General features: G+C 40.5%; 1 protein-coding gene across 2 annotated transcripts in view; it reads right to left on the minus strand.

Annotated features, from left to right (window-relative positions):
- Positions 1-12,217, minus strand: part of CNTNAP5 (contactin associated protein family member 5) — a 791,720-nt gene that overhangs the window by 360,128 nt on the left and 419,375 nt on the right. For both annotated transcript variants that reach the window (XM_078070660.1, XM_078070661.1), the window contains exon 8: positions 8,148-8,412. In XM_078070660.1, coding sequence (XP_077926786.1) covers positions 8,148-8,412 — 265 coding nt within the window. The remainder of the gene's footprint in view (positions 1-8,147; positions 8,413-12,217) is intronic.

The following is a 12,217-nucleotide window of genomic DNA, read 5'->3' on the forward strand; positions in this document are numbered from 1 at the left end:
GGAGGCAAAGTGAATTATATGAGAGAATTATCAAAGCAGAAAATAGGAAAGAGCAAAGGAAGTGAGATCAAGTTTGACTATGAGAGTTTTCTGATGTAGTAATAAAAGTCTAGCTCCCTCAGTTCCTCTTTTGAATGAGTGGTGGAAGAAGGAAGAGTAAGTTAAGAAATAAAATGACCCCACTGTCATTACTCAGACTTGAAAAAGCTGCAGATGCCCAAGAGATCACTGTTTTGGTAAACATTCCCAACCTTTGCAGGAAAGCTTGAAGCTCAGGCAATTGCATTTCTCAGTTTCCCATAAAACAGAATGCCTCATCATATTTCTGTCTTCTGAAACTTGAACTCTGTGCTCAGCAGACAGCTTGTTGTGACAGTCATAGCCCTGTGCCTATTTATGTATTTGCCCTTGCTAATGGGCTTTTCTCATCAACATTATCTTAGCTGAAATACGGAGGCATTAATGACAACTTAATTGAGGCAGAGGACGAAGTTCACAAAGTTATCATGTTTACTTGATGTGCAGATGGTGGCTAGATACAAACGGCTTATATGAAAAAGGGCAATGTTTGGGGAGCAGCTCTGTTAATTGCAGGGCTGTAGCCTAAAACCATCTGGCCGCAAGTATTAGTTAGGGTGAGTACTTCAATCCTGCATGATGCAGCTCTCCCAGCCATCTCCGGCCTCTGGGAGTTCCACTGGCCTTTATCTAATTAGTACTTCCCCTGAGTGTAGTTCATCCCTGGTTTTGACACATTATGTAGCATATAATTGTGGTAACATGAATGTTTGTTAAAAAAATCACTGTAAACTCTTCTTTCACTGTTAAAATTACATCCTTCTGAATTATTTTGGAGGTTGACTTACTGGTTTATTCACTTAGGCAGTTGCTTATACATTGGGCAAATAGTTATTGAAAACCTGTTATAAGCAAGGTGCTATACTAGGCCTTGGGCAAATAGCAATGAGCAAGTCAGTGTTCTTGTTCCCATGAAACTTTACACTGTAGTGGTCAGAGGAGCAATGAACAACCAATTAATAGACACATGATTGATATACATTGTTACAGACTGAATGGTGCTCCCCAAATTTCATAGGCTGAGGTCCTTACTTTCAGTACCTGAAAATAAGTCTGTATTTGGAGACAAGGACCTTTAAAAAGATAATGGAGGTAAAATGAGGTTATATGAATGGGCTCGTATCCAATATGACTAGTGTCCTTATAAGGAGAGAATATTAGACCTCATGAACTATATGAAAATAAATTCCTAAGTCTGGTGTTTGCTTTCAGTAGTCACAGCAAACTAATGCACACACATACACACATCCTTAGGGCAAATACTGCATAGGAGAAGAACTAGAAGGCTGGGTGATGGGGCATCTGGCTGACTTTGGGAAGGTTTCTTGAGAAAACATCAATTGAGATGCATTCTGAAAGATAAGTGGGATGGTGTTGACCATAGTTCTAGGACTTATTTAATTTAAACAGTCAATGTTAAATAATGATCATATAAACATCCATCATGGTTGCTGACCTAAGGTTATACCACTAGAATTTCATCTTATCTTCAGTCACAAAAGTCTCCTAAGTATGGAAAAAAGATAGCTGATTAAAATGGATCGCTTAATTGGTATTTTTGGAATGCCCTTTCTAGAATTCTTCCTATTCAACCCAATATATAGAATTACTGAAAGTTATAAGGTGGTCAAGGAAATATGATGAACACAATTGCCAGTATCTAGGAATTAAATGGGGTAAGCTGGAAGTACCTCTTCAACAAGCTCTTGGCCTTAACTGAAGATATTTCAATGGCATCTGGTTGATTTCTGGATCGTTGCTTGTTATTTTTCTTCTTGCCCAAGAATTCTGTTCTGTGCCTGTGGACTGTTTTTTAGTTTCCGTTTTCCAACTTGTAATCATTCAGTGGTGCCCAGCTGTTAGGTTGACACCTCTCAACTTGGAGACTTCCCCTTCCATCTCCCAGGTTTTACTCATTCCTTAATCCTGAAAACTGCACTCTGAGTTTGATCCCTCTAGTGATACCAACGGAAGCTCTGGATAGATTATTCCTCTAATGGAAAATCAAAAGTGGCCCTTATGCCATTTGACTTTACTTGTGCTTGTTCTACTTTCTACAGTGTTGTAAACATATAGAAAAACTTCGACTATTAAGAAAGCCTATCACATATTCAAAGATTTTTGTCATGTCTCTGTCTTGCTTCCTCTCTACCTGTAAAAGATCCAGTACCTACAACTGTTCCACCCTTAACACAGTTTGAAGACCCTATACATTCTGATCACCCCTTTACCAACATACACACACACACACACACACACACACACACACACACACACATTCTATTCTAGTTCAGTTTAAAGAAGGTTCCCCCCAGAAAACAACTTCTCATACTGGGATCTTTGGCTCTTAACTATACATGTCACTGAGAGTCACATGCATGACCTTTCTGGGACATTCAAGTCTCCTTCACAAAAATCATTTTATGACAAAGGCTAAGTTCACATTTTTTTTAAGATTTTATTTATTTATTTGAGAGAAAGAGACAGAGATACTGAGAGAGAGCACAAGCGGAGAGGAGAGGGAGAAGCAGGCTCCCTGCTGAGCAGGGAGCTGGACATGGAGCTCGATCCCAGGACTCTGGGATCATAACTGACTGAACCACCCAGGCACCCCAAAGTTCACCTTTCTTACTTCACAAAATGTACCACAATTTTGGGAGTTGAGAAACATAATCTCTGACAGGGGACTTGGCCCTGCATACCCCCATTGAAGGCCTTTTACCCTATTTTCAAAAGAAGACTCTTGAGTTGATGATTTCCTTGAAGATTATAAGGAAAGGGGTTGACCTCTTGTTCTTCAGGAACTCATATAAAGGACTAGAAGGGATTTTACTAATTTTACACCAACTTTCTCCTTTAGCAGAACAGGACAATGAGGTCTAACAGAACAAGAGTTACTCACATTCCTCATTTATGCAGAGCCCAGGTAAGCCAGAGCCCTGAATGCCAAAGCCGGAGTTCAAGCTCTTTGCCCAGGCTCACTTTTCAGTGGGGAGTTAACACTTTGAGAAGCATCACAGTAGAAAAAGCAGATTTCAAATTTTAATGACTAAAGCCCCCAGACCTCTTTCTTCCATTTTCATTCCCAGCATTCTCCCATCAGAAAAATAAAAATAACATTGAAATTTCAGATCACATTTAAAATAATTATAGTGATGCCAGCTTTTTCTCTAGATTATTTAATGTTTCACACAAAATTCAAAATGTTCCTCCCTGATTCTCTAAAGAAACAGACCAGGTGGTATTCTTTACTTTATACAGTTCCCTGTTTTCTTAGTAATTCAGATGAGTTTAGACAATACCAATCTCCATTCTCAACATCTCTCTAAGAGTCTTTAAAATGACACCCATTTCCGACATTAAAAAATAGAACAGAGTATCTACTGCTCAGTGGTGTGGACTTGAGAGATGGAGTAGTCCCTGTGACACACAGCACCTCATGAAATGTAGTAAAGAACTGAGAGCTTATAATGCATAAAGTAAAGTCCAGGTGTTTCTTCATTTATTTAAGATTTGCCTATATATCTTTTCTGATTCCTGAAAGGAGAAATGACAAGACTCACTGTGTAGCAGGACACCTTGAAGGTATTCTCTCTGTTCCAGAGCAGCCCCAAGATTTCCATGTGGGGTTTGGAACATGGGGTGATCAGAATGGGAAAGGCTGTATAATACAGGGCAAAGTCTTTGGAAGCAGACAGACCCTTAGTAGTACTTCATGCTGCTTACTATCCATAGTTCTTGGATGATAATCTTACTAAGGAATTGGCACTAAACATTTACATCTTGTATACTTAATGAATACTCGGGTGTGTGTGTGTGTGTATGTTTGTTTATTGATATATAGATATGGATTATTTATTTTATAATATTATACAAGCAAACTTAGCTAAAATATATAAGAAGTCTTAAAGACAATAGACTCACCATCTTGTGTAAATCCCACCTAAGCCAAGAATCTGTCAATGGAGCCACCAAATAAAATGTTCTGGGAAGAACTAAATTTAGACAATAGATAGCTATTTACCTTAACAGCCTTTTGAACATAGTTGTAAATCTTTTTTCTAAAGTTTCCTCACATTTGAACTACAATATAAAATATGAATATGGGTGGCAGCAAGTTCCAGTATAAAGACCATGAACTTGGGAATCCAAAAGAAAGACCTGAGGTTGAACACCGTCTTGATCACTTTAACTTAATTTTTTGGTTACCAGTTTTATCCTATGTGTGTTGGTAAAATTATGACCACTTTGTAAGTTTCACGTATTGTTTTTTCCCTGCAGTATTGTATGAGGAGGCCCTGACACAATGCCTGACCTGCAAGAGATCTGCAATGACTGGCGATTCTACTCTCACATCACTTACAGTGAAAGGATGTCCTCAACTTTTCCTCATCTCCACAAGTATAAGGCTTTCAGGAAAGGACATCTCCTTTCTTGAACAAAAAGTAAAGAAAACAACAAGTAAAGAAAAATATAAGGGAAGGGTTACACTGGTGTCTTTCATCTTCTGGAAACTTCATCTCCTAGAAGAACTGAATTCAGGTGCTTTCTACTTTGAGGATGCATTTAGTTTGCACTTCTGTCCCTGACCTCTAGAGCAAAAAGCCATGCACACTGTACGAAGTTCTGGAAATACGCGTGAATGTGCCAGGCATCTCTGCACTTTCATTTCCATGGGGGTTACTTTCTCTTTTAGACCCAAGATGTTAGAAACAGCTGAACTGGTCTTCAATTAATCTTTAAATATCTAGATTCTCTGTCCCACTAACAAAATGCGGTGTGTTACTGTCTGTTTTCCATGATGTACTGTGTGTCAAGGGTAGCCCCACTGGGCCTCAAACATCATCAGGACAATGGCCATTACCTCCTACTTTCTTGTATGGGGCTGTCATCCCTTACAAAGCCACTACGATCTCAAGTGCTTTGAAAATAAGTTTCCTCAGAAATGTAAGGAACAAGAAAACTCTTTGTGTTTGACTTTTTGTTTGTTTGTTGTTTGTTTAGCTTGTCTCCCCCACCCTCCGCAGGTAGAAAAATTCCAACAGACACAAAGCATAGTTCCATTTCAAAGAAAAAAATGAGAGAAGTTCAAATTTTCCAAAATTCAAAAATTCTTCTTGGGGAAAGAATAAAGCAAGAGTTTTGTGAGACCTACTTCAGGAACTCAGTCAGCATATTTTTAAAACTTCCTTTTACTTGTTTCATTTTTTGAGAGACAGGTCTGAAATAACAGATGATTTTTTCCCCTTCTGCAGCTGGGCAACGTGGTAGCTTTAACCAGCTTCTCTCAGTCATAAACGTGTTTTAATGGACTGACATGTGCTTAATACTACAGGCAGCACCTGGATGCTTTAGAGCCAAGTGCCGCCAGGGCCTATCCTATATTAAAGCTGCATTATTGACCTGAGGCCTACAAGTCTCTGTACTCAAACATCTCGCCGATCAGAGAGAGAAACAGCCTAGTGCCAGCTCACATTTTTCTTCTTCAAATAGGGACGACTGAAGTCTAACTTTTATAACTCTGAACATGAAAAATATTGTGTTTCTAAGTGATTAACTCACCTCCATTACTGGAAATTTTATAAATTTTATAAAAGTCCTGTGAGTACACAAAGTGACCCAGCTTTTATGACTTTGTGGAGTGAGGTGCCTTCTAGCTATAGGTCTTGAGTTGGTATGGAAGGGAACGGAATTTGCTGAATAGTTTCTCAACACTGTGCTTAGGATTTTAGATACATTATCTCATTTAATCACCATCATGGCAGTCTCCTGATGTAAGAACTTTATTTATTTATTTATTTATCTTTTCCATCTCATGTTTTAGGCAAACTCTGAGATCGTCCCTTATGATCCATGACTCCTAATATACACAGCTTTGTATAATGCCCTTGGTTTGAGCAGGGCCTAGACTTATTTACTTGTTTCTACTACTGAACAGAGCATGGTAAAGGGATGGAATGCCACACCTGGTGTTAGGTTACAAAAAGACTATGGCTTTTGTCTTGAGTGTTCTTTTTCTTTCTTGAATCACTCATTTTGGGATAAAAGCACTATCATTTCATGAGGCAGCCTTCTGGATAGGCCATGGGATAAGCTTGGAAGTGGATCTTCTGAGGCCTGCCAACAGCCATATGGGTTAGCTTGGAAGTAGATTTACCCAGAGTTGAACTTTGAGATGATAGTAGCCCCCACCAACAACTTAATTGAAGCCAGAAGTAACCAGCCAAGGTGCCTCTGGATTCCTGACTCTTATAAACTAGGACACGATAAACATTTTCAACCACTATATTTTGCTATAGTTTGTTACATGACCATCAATAACTAACACACTCTCACTTACATATGAGAAAAAGTTAAGAAGTTTATTCAGGGTCATAGAACAGTAAGGAAAAGAGGTACCTTTTTAACTTAAGTTCCAGACCCAGGCTCTCCTACTATTCCAGGGATTCAATGGACTTTTTGTTCACTAAGTGGCATATGAGGCTCTCCCAGAGTCTGACCTGATCTTGGGTATTAAGTCATGCCCTTTACTATTTAAATCAATTTTCTCTAATTTATTTGGATAACAAAACTCGTAGTCCAGTGGGAGAAGGAAGACATTTAAGAAAAACTGTGATGTGGTATTATCCAGGATGGATATTGGCCCAGGATGCCCAGAGGAGGGGTATTTGATTCACACTGTAGAACCAGGGAGGCTTTTTGAATGATTTGTTGACTTAGCAACATGCCTCAGCCCCTAATATGATGCCTGGCACATGGTCTAACCTCAGTAAGTACTTGTTGACTAAGTACTACTTCTGGAAGGACAGGATGCATTAGTCAGATAACAGAAAAGGAGGGAGAAAGTTCTACTGTCTCATGTTACAAAAATATCACATGGAAGAGTCAGAGTTTTGAAAAACATGTCTTCTTCATAAATCTGTTCCGTAGTATTGTTACATATTAGAATCTGTATATTGTCATAAAAGTCTTTCCAAAATTAGCTATTTGAGGACCAGTTTAAAAAGTTTTGCTATACCTAGAGGCCATATGCATCAGTATTTAATTAATATCTTAAAAATATACTTTAAAATGTTTTTTAATTTAAATATTTGTGTTTATTTACTTGAGACAGAGAGGAAACAAGAGAGCACAAGGTGGAGGAGGGTCAGAGGGAGAAGGAGAAGCAGACTCCTTGCTGAGCAGGGAGGGGGCTGGATCCCAGGACCCTGAGATCATGACCAGAGCCAAAGGCAGACACTTAACCAACTGAGCCACCCAGGTGCCCCTAAAATGTATTTCTTTAAACTCACTAATTTTCACTTGAAATAAAATTTGGTGGTTGTAAAATGTCCACAGAAGTGTGTACGATATACAGGGAAACTATAGGCTTTGAAGCCAGACAAATTCAGTATGAAATTTTTGTTCCATCACTTATTAACATGTGCTTTTGGAGGTTACTTAGCTTCCATGACTCTTCACTTCCTCATCTATAAAGAACCTATAAAATACCTTCCTTGAACGAGCATGATGAAGATTCCATATAATACACGCCATGTCTGTCGAGACGCAACAACATGTTCAGAAAGTGGTCTATATTATGTTATATTTAGGTAGGAATTCTTATTGCCACTTCTCAAACAAGTCTGCTGAGGAATAAGGAAATTAAGAGACTTGTCAAAGTTTCATAGATATGTCTGAATTCAGTGGTTTTTGTTTGTTTGTTGTTTGTCTTTTTTTTTTTTTTTTAAGTCGTCTCAGGGCACCTGGGTTGTCAGTTAGTTAAGTGTCTTCCTTCTGCTCAGGTCATGATCTCAGGGTCCTGGGATCGAGCCCACGCATTGAGTCAGCGGTGAGCCTGCTTCTCCCTCTGCCCCTCCCCTCTACTCCACCCCCACTCTCAAATAAATAATATATATATTAAAATTATATATTTATGAAAAGTGGCCTCTTCAGACTTAGGGTAAATTAGTGAATACTGGGTCATCCCACAACCTGAGAGCTGGATTCTGCACGTTTTAGTTGGAATCTCAAACGTGGTTGACTTGGCTGAACAAGAAACCGACCTAACAGTTGTCAGAAGATGGTACCTGTGAGGATTTCAGCTGTGCGTTCGGTCATTTTCTGAATCACGAGTCTCACGGTTCCACCCTCCAGGCTCAGCAGCAGGGTCCCCGAGCCCTCAGACAGCTCTGTGGACAGAAGCAGACCATCCTTGTTCCATGTTCGAAACTGGAAACTCACTGAGAGCCCATCAATTTGGGGGGTGCCGGGCAGCAGCAAATAACTGCTGCTGGAGTTGACAAATGTGATGGGAACAATTTGTGGTTCGGAGCAGGAAAAAGTGACATTGCCCTGGAAAACAATAAAAATCAAACATATAAAAGCCATTTTTTATTCTGCAATCTGACAGCTGATATAAACAACCACCTGGAGCTGACCTTAATTTCAGGATCATTCTACATGCAGCTACAAGAGCTTAAAGGAAAAAAAAAATGTCAGCTTTGTTCAGATATGCCTGTGAGACTGTTTCTATTCCTGTTTTATGGATCACACTCTTATCCATGAGGAGGCCATCGGAGACCCCAGCTGGGGTAGGGGGTGGGATGGGAAGCATCAACATTTTCTAAGGAATGGGTATGAAAACAAGTGCATTCATGCATTGAATAAATATGTACTGCAAATCACTATGGGCCAAGCACGGGATAAAGTTTAAAGGGATCCACATGAAAAAACTTTGTTATGGCTTGGAAGGTGTTACAAGAGAGATAGACACAAGCTTCCAGGGGAGCCTGGTAGAAGAAAGAACTAAACAAGTAAAGGTTTCACAAGGGAGGTGATGTTTTCCTGGAAGGAAGCGGGGAAAGATAGTTGTGAGTGTGCCTGGCTAGACTTTTCAGCAAGTGGCATGTTGTATGCAAAGATTCAGAGAAATTAGCAAAATTGGATTCCTGGGAATTATGGGGAACTTGTCATTTCTGAACATTAAGTGATGCAGGGAGGGCTAGGGGCCATGATGGAGGTGAGACCAGAAAGATGAGTAGAGGTAGAGTTTAAAAGCCCCTTTATGTTTGCTGAAGTTATCACCCAAATTTAGAAACAATAAGGTGACACGGTCAGGTTTTAAGCTACTGAAGACGATTTTCAGTAGCATGAAGAGTGGAGGGAGGGGCAGATGGGAAGACTAGAGGTGGGGAATATTAAATGTGCATCAACTAGAATCAGTAGATAAGAATAGTATTCTTTGCATAAGTGAGGGGAAACTGGTCCAAGTTTTCCAGGGAGGAACACCCTGGCTTGACTGGCTGCCTGAATTCAAATTTTCTACTCATGTGTCCAGATAGGGAGGTTATATACCTAGTACAGGTCCCAGTACTGGAGCAGGTTGATTGTTCAACTACAAAATCCTCATAGTTTGGAAAAACATCCCTAGGTCCCAACCATGTCTGTTAATGATAGTCCTGCATTTCTGAAAACAAACAGCAATCTCCAAACAAACTTAAACCAATAGCACATTTTTGATGGTTCACTCATCAACCATGCTGCTAGGAGTGTATGCTTGCATTAATCATGTTGTAGTTGTTTAGATGTTTCCTCTTCTTTGGGTTAGATCCCCAGAAGTTAATTAATGTGTCAAAGGGCAAGGCTCTCAATATCCATTAAGAAATTGTCTACGGTTCATACTGCCCCACCGCGCCTGGCAGTAGGCTAAGCACTCACAAACATACTTCATGTATTCTGCATAGTAACACTGCATCCATTTAAATAGTTCACAGACTAGGCTTACAGAAGGTAAGTAGCTTAACAAAAGTCATGTGCCTCGTTAGCAGTGCCAATGGGATACAAACTTCGTTTGTCAGACATGGAAGACTTTCCTTTTAGTCACCATCTCTGACACATCCCTCCTCTGCACCAGTTAACACCATTCTAAAAATTCTATCCATTTGTTCATGATATTCATTGTTGTTCTAATTTGCATTTAAAAAATTTCTAGGGCACATGGGGGCCTCAGTTGGTTAAGTGTCTGACTTCTGCTCGGGTCCTGATCTCAGGGTCCTGGGATAGAGCCCCATGTCATCTGGCTCCCCCCTCAGCGGGAAGTCTGCTTCTCCCTTTCCCTCTGCCCCTCACCCAACTCATGCTAGCTCTCTCTCTCTCTCTCTCACTCTCAAATAAATAAATAAAATCTTAAAAAGATTCTGGTGGGCTTCTTTTCAAGAATGAAAATATCCTCACTAATGGCAGATTAATTGAGGCAGAGCTATCTTTTGGAAGAAGTAAAATCACAAATGTTCTTACAGCAAAGTCCAGAGATAGTAATTATTCTTCCACTTTGTTTTTTTTTTTCTTTTTCTCAGGTCAGTATCACCTCCTAACAAATTTGCCAGAGCAAAGCTGTACCCCAAGTTTGAGGCTGTGCAGAAGGTGGAATGGTTGGGAGGTAGTGATGAGGCTGTACGCAGAAGAGTAGGAAGTCATAAAAATGCCTCATTTCCCCACTGATTTAAAATCCAATGATTAGCTCAACCCAGTGTTCTCTGGGTGTTCTCTGGATCGGTAGCCATGGGAGGTGGGGGTCTACAGAAACTGAGATTCTCCCCTTATGTGAGTAATTCACTCATATCTGAGAGGTCTGGGAGACCCCTTCCTCAGACTTGCTCCATCCACTGAATGTCTAATGGACCTCAGGTACTTAGGAAATAGACAAGGGGACTCAGCATCCCTTGAAGGTCATTCAAGTGTCCTGGCTAGATTCTGGTAGCAAGAAATTCAGATCAATGCCTCAGGGATTCTCCCTGGTTAAGGTAAAGCCATGTGTGGTGATCAACACTTTTCCTCATTGGGGAGAAGGACACCATTGAAATCATTGGGGTGCCCCTGGTTCACTGCAGGTCATGCTCCTCCAGTCCATTCTCCACCTCCCTTCACACTGTCCTCTGCTGTCCTTCCCTGGAGCAGCTGCCTGAGCTGTCCAAACTTCCCTGTTGTTCAAACATACCCCTGCTATGTTCTCTGATGGCAAGTCCAAGGACAAATGAGTAGGAGAGAAAAGAAAGGAGTAGATGGGAAATGCTTTCCACAACAAATCTGACCCAGCTCTCCTGGCAAGTGAATGTTTCCAGCTCAGCTCCCCATCACACAGCTGCTGTGCTGCCATTTCTGCTTCTAATCCTATCTCAGCTACACTTGCTGTTTGCAGAAATGTCACGGTGTTGAGAAACATCGATATCCACCCCCACCCCCATCTCCCCAGTAGACAGAAAGAAAAAAAAAAAATTAGCTAAATGCAAAAGTGCTACTTTTGAAATCAGCAGAAGATTATTTAATCTTTCTTAATAATACCATTTGTGACTTCAGAATCCTTCTCAAGGCAGCATTTGAGGGAGTCCCCACCATGATTTAGAAACAGCATGCAAGAAGACAATTTACTTTAGGACGTTGTCAAAACAGAAAGTGGCAAAAAGTCTACAGACGATGTTCTACCCTAAATACCCCTTCAATCTATTAATTCAACTTTCATTCCATCTCCCCCACCGCCACCTCACTGACTGCCAAGAAGGAAGCTCCATTTCTCAGACCCCTTATTCCACTGCACGTTTATTTCATTAAAGTCAACATTTATTCAAGATTCCTCAAGCATTGTAAAACAATGTATTAAGCACAGGAGTTATCCATAAATTATAAACATGGTGGAAATCCTTTGCATTAGTCCTTAAATGTACATTTTGACTATAATAGGTACAAAGTGTGCCCTGACACAGGAGCGCACTGTGGCCCAATCTTCAACATAAATCAACCAACTCTGGACCTATAGAAGAGGTAAAGAAGTCAGTATCACTGCCACAGGTCCCTTTCTCCCCTCCATAAATTACAAGACCTACAGGGTCTTTCACTGTCCAAAAAGGAGGTCATTCTACATTGAAGAAGCCAAATCCTTGGTACCTGATGTGTTTCTCCTGATAACTCCACCATGTCCTGGTTGGATAGTGACCTTCTACTACATGACTGACTGCCAGTCAAGACTGGGAGCAAGGCAACAACTGGCACAGGTACCTGGAACACATGAGTGGGGAAGCTCCCTTTGTCCCCAGGGTAGCAGTTCTTAGTGCCCTGTGCTTTCACGTATGCTTTTCATGTGCATACATGCCTATCCTCCAAA

The sequence above is a fragment of the Halichoerus grypus genome, chromosome 4, assembly GCF_964656455.1.
Source record: "Halichoerus grypus chromosome 4, mHalGry1.hap1.1, whole genome shotgun sequence".
NCBI lineage: Eukaryota > Metazoa > Chordata > Mammalia > Carnivora > Phocidae > Halichoerus > Halichoerus grypus.